Source organism: Pogona vitticeps, chromosome 6 (genome assembly GCF_051106095.1).
Source record: "Pogona vitticeps strain Pit_001003342236 chromosome 6, PviZW2.1, whole genome shotgun sequence".
Lineage (NCBI taxonomy): Eukaryota > Metazoa > Chordata > Lepidosauria > Squamata > Agamidae > Pogona > Pogona vitticeps.
Genome location: NC_135788.1, coordinates 100103358 through 100131012, shown reverse-complemented (window position 1 = coordinate 100131012; position 27655 = coordinate 100103358). Strand labels below are relative to the sequence as shown.

Here is a 27655-nt window from a genome sequence, read left to right as displayed (position 1 = left end):
TGTAAAGTACTGGCATTTATTGTAAAATTGCACTATTTTTGTAGAGAAACGTGTCTTCATTAGCTATTGAAAAGTTATTTTTGAATCTTTGGTCTTGTGCTGCCATTATTTGAAAAGAGGTGAGGAAAGCGAACCTAGTCTAAATAAATTTACATTAACATAATAGTCCAGTCATACTGCTCAACGTTACGAACTTTAAAGTGAAGGATTAAAAAACCTTTGGATACTTACCCCTGGTCTGTAGTAAGTCACAGGTGAACATTTGTACTTAAATATGGAGGTCAACCCAGTGTATCTCTTGTAGGATAGATACTGGCTCTGTGTCCTGGGCTGCCATTTTGTTAGCTTGATCCACCTCTTATTTTTGTACCAGACTCTAGTTGGTGGGCCTCTATTAACTGAGCCAGAAAACCTCTCTGAGCCAGTGGCAATCACAGTACTGGGCTATATGCACCAGTAGTATGAGCATTATGCAATGTCATTTCCCCCTCTTTTTTCATTATAAAGATAGTAATTATATCATAACTATTAATCTGTAAACCTTCTCTGAATGTGGAACCTTTATGAAGCCAAAGCTGCATTATCAGTACAGAAAAGGCAGGTAGCAGCAGGCTTTTGGGGAATACAAAGGCCTACATCTCAACTAGAATAACTAAATCATTTGCTGAATGGTAAGTCAGCATTTAATGTAAATCCTTTGTTTCATTTCTGTTCTGACCAGGACTGACCATTGGATTTAAGCTAGAAAAAAAATTAAAGGAAAAACCCATAAGGTCGCTGGAAGCGCACGAACTGTCCTGTGAGGAATGAATATGGTCTTGGCCCCCAAAATGCTGAATAACTGCGAGGTTGGGGTGGAAAAGCAATGAGATAGCATATACTAGAAAGGGGTCCATACTGCAATACCCTTTGCAATCCTCCCCCCCCCCCCCCCCCGTTGTTGTCTTCCAGACAATAGCAGTCATATAAGAGCAACCTTGTTGGCTGAAGAGAATGTTTACAACTGAAACATTTTTTTCCAAATTGCTTGTGTATATAAAATGCCGGTAGGGCCATTGGAACTGTATATATTTGGTGGTTTGCCTTGCAAACAGAAATGTTGCTTTCTTAAAAACAATGAGAGCAACATCAGGATCTCAATGCCTGTTGTGGAGATGATGCCTTTGCACTCATGTCCCCTCTTTTCTCTTTCCCAGCTGTTGACTTGAAGCCAGTGCTTCCTGTGGTGATGCAGAGCTCTTGCAATAGCAGCAACAACAGCAGCCCAGTGGACTTGCGGATGGATGCCCGGCCCAGTGTGCCTGCTGTAGATCCAACCGTCCGAGAACAGCAGCTACAGCAAGAATTACTGGTCCTGAAACAACAGCAGCAATTGCAAAAGCAGCTGCTCTTTGCAGAGTTTCAGAAACAGCACGAGCATCTAACACGGCAGCATGAAGTCCAGTTGCAAAAGCACCTCAAGGTAATTTGGAGGTGAACTTGTAGAACTCTCTTTCTCTTGAGTTGCATAATCTGTACATCTCACCTTGTGTTCTGAACAGCAGCAGCAGCTCCCTAAGGTCCCAGTCCAACTGAGACCTTTGTAACTGGGAATGCTTGGGACAGGACCTGGGACAGAATGTGTGCACAGTATGTGCTGTACCACTGAATTATTTGTTTCAGCAAGCCAGTTCCTAGAACAAGTGTTCGGATATTGTTCCAAGCTGAGTGAGGATTAATATACCAAGGCTTAGTCCACATGAGATAGTTTTGAAAATTGGTCACCCTAGAATAGGAATGGACAACTTTGGAGGGTGCAGGCACCAGTCTTCTACCACCATGCCTGACCCATGGCCTGCATGACACCTAAAATGGCCAAATAGTCACTTCTGGTTTCAAAAGCAACTTATGTTTCACTTAAAAATGAAAATGATCCAGGTGGAGACTACATGTTAGGTTTAAAAGAGAATTGTGATTCTCTGTATTTCAACAATAATTTGTTTTAGAGATGAGAGGATTTTCAGGGCTCCAGGTGATAAGCACATGCAACACAAGATTTCCAGTTCTTCCTGTACTTGAATGTGCTCCTTCTTCTCTGAAGGAACAGGTACACAGACTATGTCTTCTCCGGAATTTGGCCTTGCCAATTGCCATGCCTAGCTGTGTCTGTGTCCAGGAGTCCTTTTTAGTTTGATAATTCAGCCACAATTCTTTCTTTCCATCCCCAGCACAATCACTACAATCCATGCTCTGATAACCATCTGTCTAGACTACTAGTAGTTTTTGCTGTGCAAAGCTTCCTTTGAAAATATTATACATGCTGGCTACCGATGGAATCCTACAGGTAGCTCCAGGAAACTTACAGTTTAAAATTCAGAATAAAAGACAGACAGAGAAAGGGGAGGAAAATGGAGGCAGAAGTAAATAGGGGGAGAATATACTTTTATTTCAAGTACATAAATTTAGGTTTGGTTACTGAGCAGAGGTGTTGGCTTCCTTCTGTGTTAGCAGAAGGGTGCAGATGTGTAAGCATGCATGCATATACAGATTTGTAAGTGGGTTTTACCTTTCCCTTCTGGGAAGGCTCTCTGGGTTGGGGAAACTGCTTGGAAGTTACTGGAAGAGCTGTCTGTCTGTCTGTGTGTCTGTCTGTCTGTCTGTCTTTACCCCACATTCCTTCTTAAGAAGGGGTGGCTTACATTTTAACTGCTAAAAACAGTACATATACGAATATATTTAAAAGAATCAAATACCACACTAAAACAGTAAAATACATTCAAAGCAACAAGGCACAAAAATCCATTAACCAACCCCCGTCAGCCAGTGGGAAAACCTGCCTGAAAAGAAAAGTCTTTGTCTGTTTGTGAAAGGATGGCAAAGATGGAGAGGGAGTTCCAGAGTCTGGGAGCAGCAATGAAAAAGGCCCTCTCCCATGTCCCCACGAAACACACTTGTGAAGGTGATGGGACTGACAGACTGGCCTCCCCTGATAATAAGGCAGACTGAAAAATGATAGAAATGGTCCATCACGTTAGAACCCTGATGTGGGAGCCAATGACAGGACAGGAGGGCAGAACCAAGAAAGAGAAGGGAAAAAAGGAGGATAGTTGGAATCAGTTAGGGTGGACAGTTAGAAAAAGTCAGAGAGTTAGAGAGAAGAAGGAGTGAGGTTCGCTGAGAGAGAGAGAGAGAGAGAGAGAGAGAGAGAAAGGGAAGTATTACTAATAAATATACACTGGTTAAATTGAAAATAAGTAAACAAGAAGTGATCTAATGTGCAACATAAAATATAATATTTCAGTGATTGTGAGCTAATGAAAATGAACAAAGACCATCTGAGATTCTGAGTTACCCTTTCATACCCTTTAATAAAATTAATTCTGTTATTGGCAGCAAGTGTGAAAGTTCTTTACTGTGTGGATAAGAGAAATCCACTGGTGGCAGCGAGAGAGAAAGAAGGAACATCGCCAACGTGGTCCCAGGTTGAGGGAAACCAACAGGAACACGGGGTGTACGTCACAGTCCTTGAGATAGCTTGGACCCAAGCCATTTAGGGCTTTGTAGGTTAAGACCAGCACTTTGAATTGTGCTCAGAAATGGATTGGCAACCAGTGGAGCTGCTTATAATGAGATCCCTGTAAGCAGCTCCAGTTAACACTCTGGCTGCAGTATTTTGGACCCACTGAAGTTTCTGAGCACTTTCCAAAGGCAGCCCCACATTGAGCACATTACAGTAATCCAGCCAGGCATGTGTCACCGTGGCCAGATCAGACCTCTCCAGGAACATTGGCAGCTGGTGCACTAGTTTAATTATTCAGCTGCCGAAACTGGAGCCTCCAAACTCAGAGATAAATCTAGGAGCACCCCCAAGTTGCACACCTCTATTTACAGCCACTTCTGCTTTCTCAGAAGGAAGGGGTAATGCCTTTCACTGTTACAGTGTTAATGGTAACAATTTTGAATCACCTGTGGATTCATGGTACAAACAGGTTTGGAGGAGTAGATATGGGCCGCAGAGAAGTATGCCTCCTTACCAGGAGTGTGTGAACACATTCTAAGAGAAACATGAGACTGATAGGTTCTTAAAGAAAATATATATTTTTATCTGCTTAAATAAACAGCTGTGACAGATAGTGGCACAAAAATTCAGAATTTCTTGAGGAAAGACTCTGTGCTTAAAGTTTTGAAAAATAATTTCATAACTTTTCATTTGGAAGTCTTAAGGTCTTCTCCTAAAAATGGCAAATGGGCCAGGTTGCTAATTGGTGATATGTTTTCTGTATGCTCAAAAACATTTATGCAACTCATTGAGAGCTTTCAGATTTGCAGCATTCAAAAGATAAGAAATTGCTTGGCAGTCAGGCATATTCATTCATGGCAAACTTTGACATTGTATCACGTGTCTGCTTTAATCAACTAAGCCTGGTTTCCTTGCTCATTGTTTCCACTACAGTTGGAATAATGCAATAACAAATACTGCTTGGTTGGTATATTTTGTTTGGTACGTGTTTCTTGCATATTAAGTTTTACCTTTGTCCTGAGATTACAGGTTACTAGAAACATGAATCATTTGTACTCTGTTCATTAAGCATATACACACAGACTATTAAGCTGAGCTAATAGTTTCTGAGCTTTCAAACTCGGAAAGCACTGACTCAGAGGTTCTCAACTTTTAATCCTTTGGATGATTTTAGACTTCAGCTCCCAGAAATCTGAGTTAGCATGGCCAGTTCTTAGTGATTCTGGGAGCTGTATTCCAAACAGTGAACTCCTTCAGATGTAACACTATACTCTAGTCAGATACTATGGGAATGTGCCTAGTCCCTTCTCTTCTCCATTCTGTGGTACATATGCATGTTTAAAAAACCTGTTGCCAAATCCAAACCAGTACTAACCATGGTTCATTCCACTGTAGTTTGTCTGAACAAGCCACTTTCAAGCTATGGTTTATGATCCTTACTTTTTTTAAAACTAAAGATCATAAACCATAGTTTGTAACAGATTTATTAAGTAAAAAAGTTATAGCTGCACTAGATGCAGCAGTGAGTGGAGCACGTGAATCTGCAGCTTGCCCAGCATGTACTCCCATAAAAGTGAACTGCAATTTAGTATTAAACATTCAGACAAATCCTGCCCCTCATACTGTATCCTATGATCTGTTTACATCTTCATATTCATCAGAGAATTTAGTGTCACAACATTGTCCCCAGTGTTATGGATTTCATGGCCAGAGCTTGCTTTTTTGAACAACAGCTTCCAAAATCCTCCAGTCCAGAAGAGATGATGTCTGGAAGATTCTGAGATTTGTACCCCAAAGAGTAACTTTTCCAACTTCTTTTCAGGTGTGCTATGGGCTCATTTCTGGATCAGGGTTTTGCAGTTGCTTCTGTTCCTGCCATGCTGCCTCACACCTCCTCATCCCATCTTGTTCAGTGTTGTGTTTTGTTTATAAACAAGAAGTCCATTTGTATTTGCATCCACATGTTGTGCAATCAAAATCAGTACCTTTTCAATCATGATTTCCCTTCTTTTAGTTTTATATCCACCCAACTATTTTTAGACTCTTTTAGACTCCTGTGGGATTGCTTTTCCAAACATAGTTGTATGAGGAAGAGGGTTGATTGGATCAGAACTGGAGGGTCAGCCCTGCTAATTTTTCAGATTTAAGCAACTTCTTCAGACAGCAGAGCTTTATAGGCAACAGAACCTATCCTACTCTCGTCTCTACAGGGTCCACTCCCATGTGTGATCTAAGAAAGACAAGTATTTTTCATTATGGCTAAATACTGTATCTATTCTTGCTTTGTTTGAAAAGCATCTTAGAAACTTTTTAATTTTTTAATGATATAAAAATAGCAAATAAATCTTAGAATAAATTGTTTAAGGAGTAACCAAAGGAAAATTAGTTTCCCACTGTTCCAACTACAGGTAAGGAGATAAATTAATGTAGTCTTAATTCACTATAGATTGTATAATCTCCTGCATTGAGAAGGGAAATTACACATTTTAAGAGTACAGAAATGCTCCTGCTCCAGCAGTTTGAAAGTGGTAACTAGATATTCATTCAACCCAACAAAATCTACAAACTGTCTGAAGCAGTCTCTGTTCAAAGCACTGCTTAAGTGCATCACTGAGAATCTCTGGGAGGTCATTCACATCTCTGAGAATGATGTAGAATGGGGAGAGTGATTCTTCCATGTATGAGCTTATTTCTGGCATTTTGGGTCCCTTTAACTCACCTGCTGCCTGAAATATGGTGAAAGACACTATCCCATTACCAGTTCTGAAAGAAGATTCAACTGACAGCTTCTGTGCATGGCCTTTGTAATAACGTTTATCTTGTCCGTCACCAAGGTAGCAAAATGTCACGGATCAGCCCCACAGAACTACTGTAAGTAGGGAGGGTTCTTTTAAAAATATTTTTTTTTGTTTCACACCACTTGCCTACCAGAAACTGCCTCTTTCCCAGCCTTCTGACTGTATTTACTCCATAAAATGAGGCCTGTGGCAGAACATTTCAGTGGAAAAACAGCTGGAAGTGGAGAATGCAGTAGGAAGACAGTGCAGTGGTGGAGTCTATCACTCATTTATCACAGTCTCAATCCAGGGACTTTTAAAAAAAAAACTGTCCAAATAGTAGCAAGTGTTATCACCTAGTAAGCATCATGTAGTAACTGTTATCACGTAGGCTGTGTCTCAGTCTTCTGCAATCATATTTCTTCAGTGCTTTTGAATTGTGCACTATACAGAACCTGATTCATTCTAGTTGTCTGTTGTCGTGCTGTGACTGAACAAAAATAGCAGCAGCAACAACATCAGATTTCATGATGAGCAATTCAAATTTGGGGGGAAAACATGTGCTTCAGCAAAAAGATTCTATACAAATGCATAAATGAAAGAAATGTGTGTTGGGGATAAGATTGTATAGCATGGAGACAATCATATGCAATAGCTTGAAACAGTCTTACTGGGTATGCTGGCAGGGAAGATGGCAGTCGTAATCTGAAAACAGCTTTAGTCAGGGAAGGCCGGAGTAAAAAATAAAGTTGTCAGTAGGTGTTTGAGTGTGGAGAACACTTGGACAGGATGAATAACATGGGTCAGGACAAAGTAGTAAAGGTTTTTTTTCTAGGAATATCCCACTGGGGGAAGTTAATTCTTTTTTTTTCCATTTAGTTTGCTTTCAGTGTAAACATCCTGACATTCTGTCCTTTGAGGCATCCAGTGAGACTATAAATAAAACAACATCATACAAAATGTGAAGCTTGTTGGTTTTGTTTATATTGTTGGTAGGTGCAGAAAGTCAGGATATACATACTGGAAACAAACTAATGAGATAAATAATATACATCTTCCTCCATGACTAAAATGTTCCTGTAAATATTCCTTTTATCACTTTACCCTAACCCATGGTATCCATCCTGCCCAATGTTCCCCACACTAGCACACCTACTGACATTTTTATTTTTCAGCCCAGCCTCTTGCAGTTTGGCCTTATCACAAGGATGTCAGAACAAATAGAAATACAGTGGTGCCTCGCTAGACAATGATAATCTGTTCCACTGAAATCGCTGTTTAGTGAAATCATTGTCTAGCGAAAAGCATTTCCCCATTGGAATGCATTGAAACCTGTTTAATGTGTTCCAATGGGGAGGAATTGTCGTTGTCTAGCGAAGATCGGCCATAGGAAAGCCGCTTTGTGAACCGCCGATCAGCTGATTAAATCGCTGTCTTGCGAAGCTTAGGTCCCGAAAACACCTGTTTTGCGAGCGTAGAGGAAGCTGTCAAAATCATTGTTTAGCAAAAATTGGTTTGCGAAGAAAGGACCAAACATTGTCCAGCAAAATTCCCCCATAGGAATCACTGTTTTGAGAATTGCTATAGTGATCGCAAAAGTCAATGTCTAGCGAAAAAACAGTCATGCAGGGTAACTGTCTAGTGAGGCACCACTGTAAACTAGTATGCAAGTACAATATAAGAAAAATTCCAAAAGCCAGTAAGACCAAAGGCCAGCAATTGCCACAAAACCCAAGCACCCTTTCCAAGAGGAGTGTGTCTAAAATACCAAAGGAGTAAGCGAGCAAAATGGGTTTCCTGTGAAAAAAAATAGAACACTGGTGCCACTGTTAAAAAGACCCTGTATTGCATGACTGTTCTGTATATCTCAGACTACAATTGGGATGGAATGTAGAAACTTATAGGAAGATCTGAGAGAGCTTGTGTGGTTTTACAATATTTCCCAGCTATGTTTCGCAGAAGAGTTGGCCAGATCACTGAAAGCCACCGGAAACCACAAGAAACCTCTGCTGAAATTCTGCTTGTAGTGGAAACTATTCATGGCCAGTTCAAGTGAAGGAGTTTGCTGTTGAAGATTAGAGATGTAAAATTTCTGAAAAATTCCATTTGTTCTGGGGAAAAATGGGGAGGGGAAGAAATGTTTTTTTTTGGGGGGGATGGAATTGTTTGGAAATTTTATATCTCTATTGAAGACAGGGAATCCAGTCTCACCATTTTAAGTTTTCAACTAAATATGACAAGTTGCCCATGTGGAACTGGCAAAATATGCCTAGAGTTTTCATGTAAAATACTGAGAGAGGGGGGATGATTTGCATACAAGTACACACGAACACACACTCCCTTGCTGTGGTGTTAATTCAACCCCCTCCCATCTTCTCTCTGCAGCAGCAGCAGGAGATGCTGGCAGCAAAGCGTCAACAAGAACTGGAGCAGCAGCGTAAACGAGAACAGCAGCGGCAGGAAGAGCTGGAGAAGCAGCGTCTGGAGCAGCAGCTACTTATCTTGCGCAACAAGGAGAAAAGCAAAGAGAGTAATATATTTTTCTTGCATTGTTTTTATTACATTGATATTCGGTTTTGGTGGATGGAACTAGATTAGGTTTAGAGTATAACATCTTCCTATCTCAAAAGGTAAGGCCCAAAACAAAATATACTGAGACGCAATATAAAAAAAATCTTTTGAAAAATTAAATTCAATTAAAATATTCCCAGTCAGTGTAATTTAAATTCTTATTAATATACTGGGGTTAGCCCCCACATATTTAAATGTACTGTTCAGTGCAAAGATGTCCGTCATTGCATCTCATGTTAAAAAACTTTGGAACAGCAACTTTATGAATACACTGTATGTCACTAGAAGGGAATTCTCAGGATTTCCGGAAATTTGTGATGCCTTGAAGGAATTTGCAATTAGGAGGAACCACGTAGGTTTGTTTGAACAGAATAAAACTTGTGCTATATGTACAATGCTTGTTGTGCATCAAGGATGTTGACTTGTCTCTGGTCTCTTTTTAACAATATGACTCTTTAACTGGTTTGTAATAATCACATCTGGCTTGGTCCTTTGCCTGATGTAACTTTTATCAATCAATCAGTCAATCAATCAATCAATAAGTGCAGTAAAACAAGTAACATAATGGAGTGACACCTCCACAACACAACCATGAACTGGTGGTGTTGAGGCTTGATTGAGCAGTTTGTAAACCCAATGGCATCTTGGACAATGGTATATGAGAAGCAGATCTTCCAGAATGCAGTACACTGACAAAACACTGCATACTGGGAAATGGTACAATAGAAACCTGATTATTGCTGTAGTGGCAGATATTCTGCTGTTTAGAGGAAGAATGAAAGGCGGTGTACAGAAGTATGATACTTTTGGAATTAGGAGAGTAATTTCCTAGCTGAAAGGCAGGATTTCTTCTACTGTTTCAGCCTGGTTGAGGCATAACTATTGGTGCAGTAAACCATGGTTTATTGGAATGAAATCAAGTCTATGGGTTTCTTCCTTGGTTCTCTCCCATGCCATAAGGGTGTTTGAAGACTGCTGAACTGCAGTATCCACTCACTTCCAAAATGGGATGCTGTGTTTTAATCTTTGAAACCAGAACATTTCATTAAGTCAAAAATAAAAAGTGCAGTTCGATCCATGGCCTCCACATGCTGTCTAATAATCCATAGTTTTATATGGAATTAAGACAGTTGAATCTGAACTGAGCCTTCGTGACTTCTAGTATTGTCCTGAATCTTCAACAGGTGCCATCGCCAGCACTGAAGTGAAGCTGAAGCTTCAGGAGTTCCTTCTCAGCAAGTCAAAGGAGCCAGCTACAGCAGCTGGCTTGAACCATTCCCTCCCTCAGCACCCTAAATGCTGGTAGGTCTTCCCTTTGTTTCCGCAGTTCATGTTCCAGCCTGGTTTAGGACAGGGCAGGGATAGGCAACCAGTGTCTTTTCAGATATTTTGGGTTACAACTCCCATAAGCTCCAACCGGTGTGACCAGTGGTCTGAAATCACGGGAGTATGTAATGCAAAACAGTTACAAGGCATCCTGGTTGCCTACTCTGCTCCATAGTGGCCATGGATTTAGATTTTAAGGCAGCAGTGGAGGAACTGTTAGCACAGAAGACCTGCACAGTCGGTTCTTCATCCCGCAAGTGATCACAGTTTGCTTATCAAAAGATGTGGAGCTATTATTTCATTACCTTTTAAACATTGTTTTGGGTTTTTTTGGGGGGTGAAATGCAAGAGTTGTAGGAAAATGTAAGGGTTCTGCAAATAAGAAGAGACATTACATTTTGATCAAAAATTGCAAATAGGGAGTTAAGTTATTTTGTTGTGGTGAAACTCGCAAACAGTTTAGTGGCAAGTTTAAATCAAAGAGACTTTCATGGACTAAAGCCACCTTTCATGAATTGCATGGGATTGATCAAAATAACCAGGCAAATATTTGGCAGCAGATGTCAGGTTAAACCATACATCCAAAAGACCAGGAAACATCCATTAAAATCTTCTTTGAACTTCTCAGAGAGTGGTTTTTTGGGGAGAAAAATCTACACATCACTGTGGTCTTTCTTCACTCTGATCTTCTCCCTTGCTTCATCAATCTAAAATTCTTGGTCGTGGTTCTACTGGTAGGGAGCCACATTGTTTCACTCCACCCATACTTAATCCAAACATAAACATGGTAAAACTGACCTTATTCCTACCTGCTTCTCCTAACCCCTGTTTGGCCTCTTTGGATTTCTTCCACCTGCAGCTTCTCCCTCGTGATAACCTACTGAATTTCCTGGCCCTCTGGTGCTTAGAGTAATAATCCATTTAGCCAGCTTAGAACAGATCCCAGATGGGCCATTATCCCTGCCCCCACTTCTTTGCTTCACAGGGGATATTCTTATCTAGCACTTGTCACCTCCAGAGTCATGTCCTGCAATCCTTTTAACCCACATTCAACAATAGCATCCTTAGTTCTTAGCTTTATAGGAGCCTAAAAGACAGAGAGAACTCCACTGTCATGTACGCTACTGACCTTACTTCCCTGTTGACTGTTGTTTAATTATTTACACATTGCTAACACACCCAATATCTGCATAGGATACAGTTAATGAAGCCACTTTAAAATAATCTAAAGTTCCAACGAAATAAAACACACAGCTTGGTAGATCAGAACCAAAGCCATGGTCTCACATGCCGTAAAATGTTTGGCTGAAAAAGCCTGGCTTTAACTTGGTGTAGAAATGAGGGCAACTTCAGAGCTGATTGGGCCTCTAGCAGGAATACATCCTCTGCCTATTAAAAGAAATCTAGTTGATTGAACAAGATAAAGTACAATTGCACTAGTTCTAGATAAGGAGCTCTTAGTACTAACAATCAAAAAGCAAAGTGTTCCTTTTCCATTTTTCCCTCCTCAGATTTTTTTCCCCCATAGTAAAATGAAGAAGGAGGAAGTGACAGAGAAATGTGGAAGGAATGAGTAGAAATACAAATAGCAAATGATGATGTATGGACTCCCATAACATCCCATGGCTGAGACAGGATAATTGCAAGAGGAAAGTGTTATCTTTGATGTCTAAGAAATACCCTTAGACATAAAATGCCTCTTACTACATCAGATGGAAACTAACCCCTTTGTTAAAAAATCAGCTTTCATGAAAAATGCCCAGGCATATACTTTTGACAGGGTAGGATCCAAGCTTCATTGAAATCAATAGGGCTGAATTTAGTCAGGCCTCATGTACATCCCCCTAATTTCAGCAGACCTAATTGCATGTCATGGTAAGCCAGGAATCTACAAGAACTGTGCTTTATTGCAGACAAACAGCATGCTTGCGTCAGGACCAGCTAAAGAAACAGCAGAACTTAAGTCAGAGGTTCATTTGTTGTGACATGTAGGTCCAGCAGGGAGTTGGCTCTGTGGCTTCCCCCCAACAGGCTAAAGAATTAGCTGTAAAACAAACCTGGATGATTTTTCTGTCCGAGAGAGCAAGTCAGTATGCTGGCCTGTGTTTAGTTCTTTCATAACAATAAACAAGCTATAAACGAAGTTTGGATGCAGTGGTAGGATTATCAAAGCGATAGAGGATTCTGTTTGTGTGTTGGAGGAGCTGTCTTTTATTGGGGCATTTTAGATTGCTTGTAATAGTGTATGAGCATTTTGGTGTCACAGAACTCTTCATCAAATTGAATAGAAAAGTGGTAGAATTGTAGGTTTTTATATATGGGAGAAGTAGTTGTTTTGTGTGTGAATGAAAAAGATTGCATCACTGATGCAGCAAGTGGTGATTTGCATAGCTAAGATATAAAAGGGTAGACACTTTTTTTACACTCTTGAGAAGCATTGTTAATCCTTCTCATTTTGTTACATTTGAAACAAGTTATGATACTTGGTGTATGCTCATTATTTACGGCAGAGATTCATTTAGTGCCAGGTACGAGTAAGTCCTGGTGTGCTGTAGTGGATAGAATGATGGACTAGGACAATGCTGTAAAAATAATCTTTTGCAAATGCTACTGATATGGCCACATGAGGTTTATGTCACGGTAGGCAAAAAGTCCTGCCCTCCTGAGCTGTTTTAGGACCCCACTCTTCTAATATACTCCTCTTTTAACAACAAAAATAGCATGACTTGCTGCTCTTAGTGACCATGGGGAGGGGGAGGGCTCAGTTTTTAAAACAAGGTATTAAGCTGTGCACTGCTTAACATCCTAAAGCACCAAGTTTGCTGGCACATTTGTCTGCAGCCACCAGAAGGGTCCCAGTGGAAGGAAATTGGTGCCCATGCACACCGTTCTCAGCACCAGTCTACATCCTGGTTAACTAGTCATGTTACATCCTTTCCACAGGGGGGCTCACCATACCTCATTGGACCAGAGTTCCCCTCCCCAGACAGGAAGCCCGGGAACACCATCCTCTTGCAAACTACCTTTACTCGGCACTTACGATAGCAGAGATGATTTTCCGCTTCGGAAAACTGGTAAGCAAATACTATAAGTGCTGGAATAAACAGACAAATTGGGTTAGCATTGGTGGGGTTGGGGTGAAATAAGGTCCTTCATAGAATGTGTCTTTCTATGCCTTCTGTGACTGGAAAAATACATGAATGTAAGTGTTTTTAATCTGAAAAGCTACAGATGTCTGGAGGGTAGTGGTTTCACCATTAGGCATAAATATGGTATTATGGACAACTGAGATGACCAGCAAAAGCACAGCTGCTGGTCAGAAGTGAAATCCCCTTTCAGAAACCCCAGTTCTTCTAGATCAGGGTGAACAAAGTACAGCTATTCATTTGTTGAACTGCAGTTCCCATCATTCAGAATAATCAATGGTGAGAAGTGCAGTCCAAGAATATTTGGAGGACTGCACTTGTTCTCAAAAGACATTAGGTAACCCAAATTTACCTGTGGGGTGAATTCCTTGATAGAGTTCTTGTTCAGCTAGGATGTGCGAGACCTGCTGTGCAGAGAAGCTTTGCAAACAATCTATTTTTAAATGCAGTCAGAGCTCCCTCGCAAGAAAGCAGCTGTTTGGGTGCTAATTATGTAACAGCTCATCTGGTCCTTGCCAAAGCTTCTCAGTAGACAAACTGTGAGAAAAAAAACAACAACCAGCTGCTGCGTGAAAGCAAAGCTCCTTAGGAATTATTTGCCCATCTAGCCCATTGCTGGCTACTTTGACTGGCAGCAGCTCAGCAGGTTCTGAGATATCTTCTCTGTTGCTTGCTACCTTTTAATGGGAGCTGCTGAGGATTGTTCCTGGGACTTTTACATGCAAAGCACATCCACTACCTTGCTCTGTTGACTGAGAAGCAAGAGTGAAGAAGCTGCAGCCCTCAGAATAAGACTGAATCACAACTAACATAATCCCCACCATTGATCATGCTTTCCAGGGTTCTTGGGAATTGCAGTTCAACAACAACCGGGGGGAGGGAGGCATAGCTTCTCCATCCTTGTTGTAAAGCAGTGGTTCCCAAAGCTGGGTAACTCAGGTGTTCTTGGACTGCAGTTCCCAGAAATCCCGGTGAGCACAGGTGATGGTGAAAGCTTTTGGGAATTACATTCCAGGAACACCTGGGTAATCCAAGGTTATGAGCCATTGGTCTAAAGTATGGTGACTAGCTCAGAACTACCCAGGAAGCTCACTGAGCAAAATTTGAAATAAAATTAAAAATCAACACTGATTGCACCAAGTTGTACTGTTGGTCAATTCAAGAACATACTTTGGAAATTAATTGAAGCATGCTGTGTATGTTGCAAAGTGACCTGTTTTACCACATGTGAAGTATTTTGGCTGAAGCTGTGGGAAAGGCACGTTTTGAAAGAGTGATGATCTAGTGAGGCAAAGGAAAATTAGAAGAGATATTTGGCATAGTCTTTAATATGATGTAAACTGAATTAGAGAAAATAGAATGTGTCTGGCTTTGCATGGCTTTATATTTTTGGGGAAAGGATGTGGAGTGCTTTAAATAAGGATCAGAAGTGAACAGCAGGGAAGTATCCTCCAAACTGTGTGGGGAAAACTAATTTGAACCAGCTCCTCAGTTCAATTTTCAAAAATTGCCCTACAATGATGAGCAAACAAATTTGGAGCATAATATTCCCCTGAAGCCCCCAATGCACATTGCCAGCCTTTATTTAATTGTGGGATGCCTATGTGAAGAGAAAATCCCCTGCATCCAGAACATTGGTCATTATAGGAGTAATAGGGAAGTTCCTGAATCTACAGAACAGCACTTGGAAGCATTTTTAAAAGACTACAGTTCCCAGAATCCTACAGCTATCCTGGCAACTGGCCAAGCTGACTGGGCAATTCTGAGAGTTCTAGACCAAGAAAACCAAAATTTCCAGCTGTGTCACAGATTATGTAAGATTGGGTTAACAACCCTAAATAAATACTTACTTACTAGCTGTGCCACAGAGCTCCTTGTTCACAAGCTGCCTGTGCAAGTTATTCAGGAGGAATTCCCAAATTAGCATTAGATTAGCTCTGCCAGCCTGCCCTTACAGGAAATACACCAGCTGTGCAGAATTGCCCCACATCTTCTATCCACCAAATGTCTGTTGCCCTTGCAGGCTTAGCAGTCCACTGGGCAATCTTCTGAAGTATGTCCCTTCCGGAGTTTCTTCCTTTTTTTGCTTTAGCCAGTACAACATGCTAGCAAGCTCACCATCCTGCTTTTCTTTCCCCCAAATGCCTCCTTCTCTTTCCAGCCTCAGAACCCAACTTAAAAGTGCGCTCCCGGTTAAAACAGAAAGTTGCAGAGAGGCGGAGCAGCCCCCTGCTGCGGAGAAAAGATGGGACCGTCATCAGCACCTTCAAAAAACGAGCAATTGAAATCACAGGTGAGAGGAAACATGATCTCACTTGGAACGGCCTTGGCAGAAGAGACAGTGTGGTGCAGCATGTTGAACTAGAATGAAGGAGACCTGGAGTCATATTCCCTGTCAATCATGAAGCTCACTGGGTGGCCATGGGTCTGTGATTAAGCTTCAGGAGAGGCATTTCAACCTTGTGGAGTGTGTAAAATTCAAACAAAAGCTGGGAAACTCCAAGTAATGGTGTTGTGAGGAAGGAGGTAAGTTTGTATAAGTAACCCAAGAGGGCCAGATTCAGCCTTAGATCCCTATTTTAAACAATAGCTTGAAACAAGCTGGGCCCTGAAATGATGAGGTAATTTTTCTATTTTTCTTTTCTTTTCAGTAACCATTGTCTAAAGCAGTGGAGGCAAACCTTTTTCAGCTTGAGTGCCCAAAATGAGGGGGTGGGGAAGAAACCACTGGCTGCTATGCTATCTGGAAGACCGGAACAGGAAGTGGCAGTTTCAGGGGGAATCATGGGAACAGACAGGAAGTTAAAGGGGGAATCATGGGGATGGACAGGAAGTTAAAGGGGGAATCATGGGGACGGACAGGAAGTTAAAGGACCCAGAACAGGAAGAGAAAGGGTCCCAGCTGCAGCCACTTCAGAAGGTTTGCCGCGTGCCAGCTGTGGCATGCACATGCATGCCATAGGTTCGCCATCACTGGTCTAAAGTATTGCTAGGTAAAATGTGCAACCATAAAGCTGTTTGTACTGCATCCAGCCCTTATTACTCCTACTGGAAGCCTTTTAGAGTGGCTATTCACCTTTTAAATGGGACACAGGGCTTCTCTGTGTTAGATTAGCTCATGGCCAAATACCATTTTATCAAAACTGGAAATAAACTTAATAATCCCTGTCAGCTTCTGTTTTAGTTTTTCTTTCTTTTCTTTTCTTTTTTCTTTGGCAGTTTTTGCAGGCCTCAAAGGGTCCCAGGGCAAAACCCTGACCCCTTGAGGAATTTACACTTGGCCAGTGGGCTAAGTTGTCTACCACAGCCTTCAGAGGTCAGGTGTCATGGGTTTTAAAATTTCCTCATGCGTGTGAAAGAGGAAGAAAGAAGGTGTGAATAATATTTTACTCTAAATTTATGCTACTAGTATGATCATCTGTCTATCAAAAAGAAGCTACATCCATTTAAAGATTTCTAAAAATTTATGGTTGATCTGAGGGTCAAGAGCAGATAAGAAAAGGAAAAGTCTAAATAAGGCAACCAAGTATTTCTCACCCTCCCTTATTCAGATGTGTTACTGATAAATTAAGATATTAATCCAGACAGTTGTAATCTGCATAGTTGCCTTTTTATTCAGTTGGAGGGAGGGATATAATCCAGAAACATCTGCTGCTTCTGAAAGAATGTTTATTTTAGTTGGCAGAAGGGAACAGCAGCAGGCTGGCAATCTGCTATTATATAAGCACATGAGCTTTTAGTAGGCCCAAGTTCCTTGTTGAAAGCTACAATTCTATACATATACCTCTTTAAATTTTTTATTTGGTGCTGATTTAGAAAGGTGAACTTGAAATTGCAAACTCAAAGGTGAAGAAGGAAAAAAACTTTACATTTCATTTATTCTCAAAATGTGAGTTTCCCTTGGAAATTTGAGCTTCAGAAGAGATTTGGGAAATTTGTCAGGGGGATCCACAAATCCACAAATTTTGTGTGGGAAGAACCATGGATACATACAATAATAATAATAATATAATTGTGTGTTGTCAAGTCAATTCTGACTTATGGCAGCCCTTTTCCAAGGTTCTTCAGGTAAAGACTACTTAGAACTGCTTCACAGGTTAGGTTTAGAGAGGATAAAAGTGTCCATGTCATTATGAGTTATTTGGGGGACAGACAAGATATATGCAAGCATATTTTATTTACTTTGTTGCTCACATGAACCTTGTGGCCTGCCAGTTGTTGCTGGGTGCAAAACAGTGCCTCAAGAGAGTGGACATAGATTTGCAGAACAAGGTGCCTATGAATCAGCCCAATAATTTGTTTTCAAAGTAAGAACTGAAGCCTGTGCACAAAGCCTTTCACACTCAGACTTTACCCATGTTCTTTTCCCCTTCAGCTTTCTTGCCTCATTTACAAAGGGGAGAAAAAGCCTTTTTGTTGCTGTTGCTTTTAAACAAATGGAAGTTTCCTGCAAATCACCAGGGTACTTAATCAGAAAACCCTGATCTGCCTTCTGCCCACCTGTGATTTAGCATAATCTACAGAAGCACTGGTGGGACTCAAAGTCTTCATAACAGTTACTGCAAATTCACTCTGTCTCATTTCTCCTGTCTTTGCCATTGTGATACTAGCCTACCTGCCATAGTTTATTCATTTGCAACCTTCTGTCATCCTGGTGGTACCAGAATGACGAAACGTTTCCCGTTTCCTTCTGTTCACCAGGTTAATCACAAACAATTAATATACAGTAATAGCAAAATATCTGTAAACATAGCAGTGCCCCTAATGGAAAAAGTGGGTTTGTTGTGTCTGTTTTTTTTTTCTCACAATAAGGCTTGGGTCCTTCGATAGATCAACCGGTAACATGTAAGCTAGCACATGTTGAGAACTGCTATCTACAGGTGTGGTTTTGTATGTTTTTAAGAGCAACAGAACTAGTGTAAGATGTAGAGGATAGAATGTGGTGAGGGACAGGAGGGAGTGGGAATATAAGAGGGAGATGGAAAGGAGAGACAAACCCAGTATTTGAGTTTTCTCTTTGGTTTCTGGCACTATGCAGTGTAGCCACAAGGGCTTGATCCATGATTTTGCTTCAGACTGAAAGCTGAAGTTCTCAGCGGCCTAGATTGGCAAGCTAGTGTCCTCATCCAACACTGTGTGTGGGCTTGAGTAGAAAAACTAACTTGGTGGCAACCTTCCCTCTCCCCCTTGTTCTCTTTGTAGTGTCTTCAATGTGCAACAGTGCCCCTGGGTCTGGCCCTAGCTCACCGAACAGCTCCAACAGCGCCATCACAGAAAATGGGCTTACTGGTTCAGTGCCTAATATTCATACTGAGGTAAGGCCAGTGTAGTATGACCATGCTTGCTGTGCTTTCCCCTCTTGTCCACGTTTCTATCCCCAAGGTGCTGAACTGTTTTCGTGCCATTTCTCCAGAAGCAGTTTCTCTTGCCTCCCTTTCTCTGTGAATGTTGAATTTCTTTGGAGTGTTGAATTTGACATGGAGAAATCAGAACTTGGAGACATTGTTTTTCTGGACTATAATGTGCCTCTTGGGAAGAGCAGGAACTTGTATCTCCCCCAAATTTTTTCCCCAAACACTGAGGGAGATGTAGTTTCAAATCTCTTCTGATCTTCTCCTGTGTGGCTTTAGGGGTTTATCTCTGTTTCTACTTAACTGCACCTCATAGTTCTGTTGTGAGAATTTTTTAAAAGGGGCCATCCATATTACACTGAGCTTCTTGGACGAGTGTAATAGGAATCTCTTGAAGATCCAGAGATGGCTGGGCCAGTTCCAGCTTTTCAGGCCCCTAACCAAAAACGATCATCTTAAAAAATCACAGTTGGAGAGGCTGTATTCATTGATGTCTAATCTTGTGTGATCAGAATAGATACTGTACTGTTTTTATTAATATTTATGGACATTTTAAACATTTAAAATGACAGTCCGTAGCAGTTAGCAACAACATCAAAAACCATTTACTGAATTCCACCTAACTGTCAGAATCAAGAATAATCCTCAGGGGTTCTATTTATATTTCATTTGTTTGGCAAGATCATAATCCCAAATCATCAGAGAAGCAGATTTTGTTTCACATAGCCCTGGTGGCACCAAAACAGTCACACAGATTATGCTATTTTTGAAATGCTCAGAATGGTCCCTGTGTCCAATTTAGAAAAATCAGTGCAAAGAAAAATTAAACTGTTGGTAACAATAAATATGTGTATTCCTAAAGATAAGACTCAAGAATAACTCTCAGAGACTTTTAAAATGTCAGTTGTTTAGCGAGATTATAATTATAAATCATCAAAGTTTGAGTACATCTTTGTTCGAGTGCAAGCATTATTGTTTGTGTGCAAGGTCTTTTCAACTTAGATTATTTTCTTTCAGAGGCTTGGAGTGAGGGTCATGGTATCAGTGCATCAAGGCAGGGATAGGCAAGGACAGGTGTTCAAGGGCTTCACTGACCCACCACCACCAACAAAACAAATCAGAAGTGGCCAAACATCCATTCCAATTTGGAATAAAAATGTTTTATAAATATTAGAACTTTAGAGGGATCGGTGACTTGCTTAAAAGGTAACTCATCACTTCTGGTGGCTTTCAGGAGTATGAATTCAGCTAGTTTCACAGACCACTGGGGACGTGGTGGCGCTGCGGGTTTAAACCACAGAAGCCTCTGTGCTGCAAGGTCAGAAGACCAGCAGTTGTAAGATCGTATCCATGCAACGGACGGAGCTCCCGTCGCTTCTCCAAGCTCCTGCCAACCTAGCAGTTCAAAAGCATGTAAAAATGCGAGTAGATAAATAGGTACCACCTCGGTGGGAAGGTAACGGCATTCCGTGTCTCGTCGCGGTGCCCATGTGACCACGGAAACTGTCTTCGGACAAATGCTGGCTCTACGGCTTGGAAACGGGGATGAGCACTGTGCCTAGAGTCAGACATACCTGGACTAAATGTCAAGGGAAACCTTTACCTTTACCTTAGTTTCACAGACGCAAGATTTTTCATCTGGGGGATGGAATCCAGCTGTCTGGGTTCCGCAAAACAAGGCTTTGGGATACCTGAGGGTCACAGGTTGCATGAACCTCAATCCTACCTTAAAGGCTAGAAATGGGGAGTTTTGTACTATCAGTGATGTCACTCCAACTAGTGCAAACTTTCTACTTGACACAAAAAAATCTGCTTGTATAAACAGTTGCACAACGTATGTGTTTGTGTTCCTGTACATGTGTGCACATTTAGGAGAGGTGCATACAGTTTATATTTTGCATGGATGATTGAATGTGTCAGTGCATCACTGAGGTTTCCAAATGAATGGAAGCAGAAATGCAGTGACATAAAAAAAGAAACCGCTCAGAGTCATTTCTGCTGGTTGCTGAGGAGTGACTCATAAAAGAAGAGAGGTCCCTTGGTGAGTTGTGATTTTAAAGTTTATTTTTAGCTAGATTTTTTTATACGGAGACTTTATTCCTTCCTTCTCAGTTTGAGAAAGTGCCATTTAAAGCTAAACAAAACACCCAATTCTTTAAAAGAAAAGAACCAAAGACAAGCTTGTACAGTTACAGATCTGTGACAAAAGTTCTGTTCTGACATTACACTAAAACATGATATGTGTGCAGAATATGTCAAAACTTCCAAACACATAAGAGGCAAACCATGAATTGAAACTCCTTGTTTGCTTTTGTTTCACTCATATTGGTAAATTCAGTTTTGTCTTCCTGGTCTGGCTGCCTGTGAAGACAAACTGATGGTTGTAATGGTGGCTTATCATTTCAGACATCATATCAAACTATGGTTAGCAAAACATATGGCTTGCAAAGCCCATTAGAAACAGTGTGGTTACTGATTCTGGTTTTCTATTCAGTCACAAGCCATGGTTTGTCAGTACACACATCAGACCACATCATAGTTTGTCTTCTTTAACCATGGTTTTACTTGAAGTCTAAATTTTGCTACTAACAACACATGAGATTCTTAACACCTAAGACACACTTAATTCTTATTTTTCCTGTGTGGCTTCTTATTTGTTTGATTGCTTTAGAACAGGGAGGAGAATATTTTGTATGCCAAAGGCAATATTCCCATGACAGAACTTTCTTGAAGACCATATATTAGGGGTCAGTATGGCTGAAGCCAAATTTGGCAGGGTAGAACTGGAACTGAGAGAAAGCTACCTGTTTTATTTCTTTCAGCCTCTTTTAAATCTTTGTTCCTCTTCTCTCCCCTTTCCCTCTATCTTTCTTGTCTTTCCCATTATTTCCCTATCTTCTCTTTCTTCCTTCCCCTGTTCCCCACTTCTATCTCCTTATTCTTCTCTTCTTTTCTCTTTCTTCTTTCTTTTTCCATTCAAAGCCCACCTACTGTTGTGGCAATTATGTTTCTAAAAAATTCTGATTTGCATGAACAAGACCTTCTTTCTAAAGCTGAATGAGCCAGAGTGACAGGAGAGAGCCTCTTGCTACGCAGCCCTTCCCTAAATTGACCCTTCACTGTGAGGCTGTTTATTTGAAGAAAAAGCTTTCCTATTCGTGTAGATGGCAGCTACGTAAGTAATTTTAGATGCTGCATAAGGAGTGAGACCAGGGAAAGATCCATGGATGCCAGGACCAGTTCCATAAGCTGGAAGGTCCCTACCCCTGATTTTAATCTTTTTTTTTTCTTGAGGCCATTAGAATCAGTGCATACACAGGCCATGATTACATCTTTTTAACAAGCTCCCAACAAGAGAGAAGAGTTACGGTGAAGAAGAATACTGATCTTTTCCCAAGAGGTGTACGTGGTTCTTCTCATGAATAGTTTGTGGATGTGGATGTTGTCAGGTTGCTGAATAAAAAAGACCTGCCTGAGTGGACCACTACAGAGAAAAGCTGTATGTTCTCTGCAGTTCAGTCTTCCTGCAGTTATCACTGAGCATAATCCGTTTTGTCTGGAGAAAAAGAGTTCAGACATTTCCCTCTCACACATTATGCACAGTGCAGTTCTTCCCATCTTGGCATTTGTAAAGCTGCTCACCAAAAAGGCATGTGATAACCTCCCAGATGGCAGATCTACCCTCCCTTCCCCCCATTACGGAGGCTTTGCAGATTCCTTATTGATTCTTCCCATTGTTACAAGGGAAAGTGCCACCTGCTGGTGAGTGGTGTCTCAGGACGTCCCAAGGAGTTCTGTCTGTTCAGCCCAGGGATGAGAAGATTGAGAAGTGATATGATAGCCGTTTTCAGGTATCCAAGAACTGTGACGTAGAAGCTTGTTTGCCGCTTCTTCAGAGAGTCAGATCCAAACCAGTAGAATTTGGTTACCAAACCAAATTACAAAAAGAGAGAGTCAGGCTACACCATAGGAACTCAAAGAATGCATAATGGTAGAAACTGTTCAAATATCTGAATTGATACCTTAGAAGATGATAGATTCTCTTTCATTTGAGGAGTTTTAACAGAGTTTATATGGCCATATGTTAGGTTTGTTTAACACTGAATTTCCTGGATGGGCAGGTTTTTGGACCAGAAATGCCTTGACATCCTTTCCAACTCTATAATTCTGTGATTCAGTTCCTAACCACATGCTCATTTCAATGACATCTTCAACATTTGGATGCACAAGAAAGAACGTCTTGAGAAGTTCTGTCAGGACTTTAATTGCTTCCATCGGCAACATTACTCTGATCCTGAAATTGTCCTCCCAGCATATCTATTTTTGAATCCAATAGTACTACTGTGCAACTAATGTGTAAATACCTCCTTATACTGGAAAGCCATTCATCACTTTGGTTCTTCTTCATGGTCTCTGTGAATGCACACTAGTGGGTTAATCCATGCTTGTGTGGAGCAGCCTTGGAACTTTCTAGCTCGAGTAACATGGTGTATGAAGACATAACTCGGGAACAGACTCCTCCAGTATGTCTCGGATTCATACCGTCCCTCTCTGAACTCATGAGAGAGTCATCGCTTAAACCTTCTTCTTCCTATCAAATTCCGAGAAGGATTGAGAATCTCTGAAAAGTATACAGAATCTATATAAAGGGACATGGTGCTGCGGGTTAAACCGCTGAAGCCTCTGTGCTGCAAGGTCAGAAGACCTGCAGTCGTAAGATCGAATCCACACAACAGAGTGAGCCCCTGTCACTTGTCCCAGCTCCCGCCAGCAGTTTGAAAGCATGCAAAATGCAAAAATGCGAGTAGATAAATAGGTACCACCTTGGTGGAAAGGTAAACGGTGGTCTGTGTCTAGTCACGCTGGCCACGTGACTACAGAGGATTGTCTGCCAACAAACGCTAGCTTTATGGTTTGGAAACGGAGATAAGCACTGCCGCCTAGAGTCGGACACGACTAGACAAATTGTCAAGGGGAAACTTTACCTTTTACTATAAAGTATATATGGGACTGATGTGGATTGCCTCCTAAAGCACCCTCTTCCAAATTCTTCTGTTGTTGATAGCACTCAAAACAGGGCCCAGAATCATTCTGCTACTTCTTCTTCTGACAAAGAAGGACGTATGTTGGATGTCCTAGGCCACAGGATATACTCTCTAGCTTCTCTTGTCCTCATGGTGGCCAACTATTTCGCTACCATGGGTGCCTACCACTGACATTTATGGAATTTGGCACTTCCCATTCTGGAAGCAGCTCCTGATGACATTAGAGTCCAGGGCCTCTCATATCGTCAGGAGGCCATGGGGCTCACAAGACATGAGCACATTGCCGCCCACCACACTTTAGAAGCAGCTTCCAAGCAGTGGGTCACTGCCATCTCTCTTTGCTGTCATGCTTGGCTGCACTCTGCTGGCATTTTGGAAGACACCAGGACATGGATAGAGGACCTGCCATTTGATGGAGCGGGACTTTTCGATGAAAAGACAGATGAAATACTTGACAACCTTCTCAAGCTCCGGAAGACGGCGCGGTCCTGCTCTGCGCAACCGTCTCGTTCAAGAGGCATCTGGAGGCATTCTTACCAACCTAGGGGGTAACAAGACCGTCAGAGGCCCCAGACTCAAAACTACAAACCTGCACCTCCTAGGTAAGTGGGCAGGCAATGCCCCTACCAGAAAAACCATCAAGAAGACCGCAAAAGCAAGCAGTCTCTTTAATAGTTACAACTTCTCTATTGTTGACCCGTCAGTCCGTTTGGCCCCTTTCTTGCACTCCTGGCACTCCATCACATCTGACTCTTGGGCATTATCTATCATAGCCACTGGCTACACAATAGAATTCGATACTCCCCCCATCACAGGTCATTTCAAGTCCACCACCACCCCACCGGGTCTTTCTTCAGGCCCTGCTGAAGAAAGATGCCATTATTCCTTTGCATCTCCCTGATGTTTCAGTAGGTTTCTATTCAGGGTACTTTACCATCCCCAAGAAGGATGGAGGCCTCCGTCTGAGTCTTGGTCTTTGCAGCCTGAACTCTTTCAACACTCCTCGTAGATTTGATATGGTTTCCCTCAACAATGTTATCCACATGTTACATCATGGGAATTGGTTCACAGTGATTGACCTCAAGGATGCTTATTTCCACACTAGCATCAGGTCAGACCATCGGCGTTTCCTGAGGGCCTCAGTAGGAGGCAGAACTTATGAATTTAAAGCCATCCCCTTTGGCTTGTCCACTGCACCCCGGGTGTTCACTAAATGTCTAGCTCCGGTGGTGGCTCACTTACGTCTCTTGGGAGTCACAGTTTACCCATATTTGGATTATTGGCTTCTGGTAGCTGAGTCCCAGTCACAAGCTCATAGACACATGAACTTAACACTTTCCTTCTTGTCAACATTGGGACTGAGAGTCAACATAGAGAAGTCCACTTTGCACCCTACCCGACATGTGAAAGTAGGAAGCTACTTTGAATGCTTCCTTGGGTCAAGCCTTTCTCCCCAAAAGTAGAATTTTGAAGATGCAATCTGTATTATGCTCCTTCTCCTCAGGTGCATGGATTCCCACCCTCAATGTCCAGTGACTCTTGCGGTTGATGGCATCCACCATGGCTGTTGTGCAACATGCATGGCTGAAGATGCAGTCTCTTCAGGCCTGGTTCCTGTCACTTTTCTCAATGACTCATGATCATCTGTCCACACTGCTGCAGGTTACATCAGAGCTTGCTGCACAGCTCAGTTGGTGGAGACTCCCTTTCAATTTGCTGGTAGGAAGGGCTTTTGGCCTCTTCACTCCCACGGTCCAAGTCACTGCGGATGCCAGCCTGACAGACTGGGGTGCTTATCTCAGCCACCACACAGTTCATGGCTGTTGGTCCTGGGTGGAACTGGAGCTCCTGGAGATTGCCAAAGCATTTCGAGCCATCGAGCCCCTGCTCCATGGTCGTGTAATCCAAGTAGCATCAGACAATACCACAGCAGTTTATTATATAAAGAAACCAGGCGGCACTCACTCATTGCACCTTCTGCTTCATACCATCGACCTCTGGGAACGGTGCTTTGTCTGGCACATATACCCTGTGGCTGTGCATGTAGCAGGCAAGGGTAATACCTTTGCAGATCATCTAAGCAGGCTACAATCCTGCTCCCACGAATGGGCTCTAGGCAATGCAACCTTTCACCACCTCTGCTGCTGATGGGGAACTCCAGAAATAAATGTTTTTGTGTCCCAAGCCAAAAAGAAATGTATCAGGTATTGTTCACGAGCCGGTGTCAGCCATCAGTCCCTAGGCGACGTGTTTCTCATGCGATAGTCATCTGGCCTCCTTTACATGTTCCCACCCATTCCCCATCTCCAAAAGACCATCATAAGGATCCAACACGAAAATGAAAATATGATCCTTATAGCCCTTTGGTGACCTTGTCAGCCATAGTTCTTGATTCTACTCTCCAGAGCCTCAGAATACATCAGGCTGAAGATGGTCCCTCACCTACTATCTCGAGAGGAAGGACAGATTTTTCATCCGGATCTCGAATCCCTCCACCTGACGGCCTGGAGAGTTCCCTGACTGTAGCAGATGTTCTCAACCACACCCGCATGCCTATGATTTAGCTAAGACTTCTCTTCCAGGCCCAGTCAGAGCTCACTCTACAAGAGCTGTAGCGTCCTCAATGGCCTTTGTGCGCAGGGCAGACATCTGCCAAGTTGCCACATGAGCCGCTCCGTCTACCTTCGTCTCCCATTACTGCCTAGATATCCGGGCCGAGGCTGTGGTAGGTCGAGCTGTCTTGGCTTCGGCACTTTCATGACGTACCTCCTCCTGGGCTTGCTAGTTACCCATTAGTCTGCATTCACAGAGACGATGAAGAAGAAAAAGAGGTTACCTACGTATAACTCTGGTTCTTCGAGTGGTCATCTGTGAATTCACACTCCCCACCCTTCCTCCTCACTGTATGTCATGTGTGCCATTGCATGCCGTGCAGCAGCGGTCGGTTCCATGGAACTGAGGCATTCTGTGCCAAGGGGGGGGCGGAGTTATAGCCAGCGTAGGGGAGGTCCTGGCACCATGTTGTGGAGCCCATTAGTGTGAATTCACAGATGACCACTCGAAGAACCAGAGTTACAGGTAGGTAACCTCTTTATCTATATATACTTTGAGTTATAGCACTGCCACGAATCTTTTCTGTGACAAGCCCTGTGAGAAAACTGCATTTGCACTTTTCCCTCAGAAAATAGGTTTTTACCTGAAGAACAGGCACTTTAAAAACATAATCTGAACCAGCCATTCTCAATGGGGGGGGAGGCATATGGACCATGGGAGGCACATTTGAAGGGGGAAACAGACTGAAAAATGTGAGAAATTTCTGAAAGATATCTGTTTATGTGGTATCCTTGTTTAGCAGGGGGCCCTGGAACCTGCGGACAGCTCCTAAAAGGGCCTTGGCCAAAAAAGTTGAGAATGATTAAGCTAAATCTAAATTGACTATATTGGTATTGGTATATTGGCATTCAGGGGTTACGTAATAGACACGATTATTTCACAAGGTTCCTTTACTTGTCATCTTGAGTTTTAACTAATAACCTTATTGGTATGTCCATGAGGAGCAAACTGTGGTCCTCTAAGGCAATTTTTGAGCCCTTCCATAGCCTTGCCAGCCAGAAAAAAAATGTGCTTTAAGAAAACAACACTCCTAGAAGTTTTTTTAAAAAATGATTTGGGTAGATTGCAGGGCTCCAAATCTTTAAAATGTCCCTGTCTTTTTAAAAAAAGTAGAAGTGCATACCTTGTCACTTCATGTTTTGAAACACTACCACCACCCCACCACTGCCAAATTTTCAAAATTTCTGGGACTGGTTTGATCCATAGGGAGGGCTAGTTGTGAACATTTGATGCCACAAAAGTTGTTCACCACAATCTAAACCATCCAGGATATTTTCCTTGTGTTGCCCTGGTTGATGACACTTTCACTTAACCTGAAATGGCTTCT

At 42.0% G+C, this 27655-nt stretch overlaps 1 protein-coding gene across 4 annotated transcripts in view; it reads left to right on the top strand.

The window, feature by feature from the left end:
- The window catches only part of HDAC5 (histone deacetylase 5), a 129614-nt gene that overhangs the window by 65174 nt on the left and 36785 nt on the right, over positions 1–27655 (top strand). For all 4 annotated transcript variants that reach the window (XM_020793981.3, XM_020793978.3, XM_020793982.3 and 1 more), the window contains 6 exons: positions 1197–1462; positions 8662–8806; positions 10032–10149; positions 13117–13247; positions 15481–15612; positions 18522–18634. In XM_020793981.3, coding sequence (XP_020649640.3) covers positions 1197–1462; positions 8662–8806; positions 10032–10149; positions 13117–13247; positions 15481–15612; positions 18522–18634 — 905 coding nt within the window. The remainder of the gene's footprint in view (positions 1–1196; positions 1463–8661; positions 8807–10031; positions 10150–13116; positions 13248–15480; positions 15613–18521; positions 18635–27655) is intronic.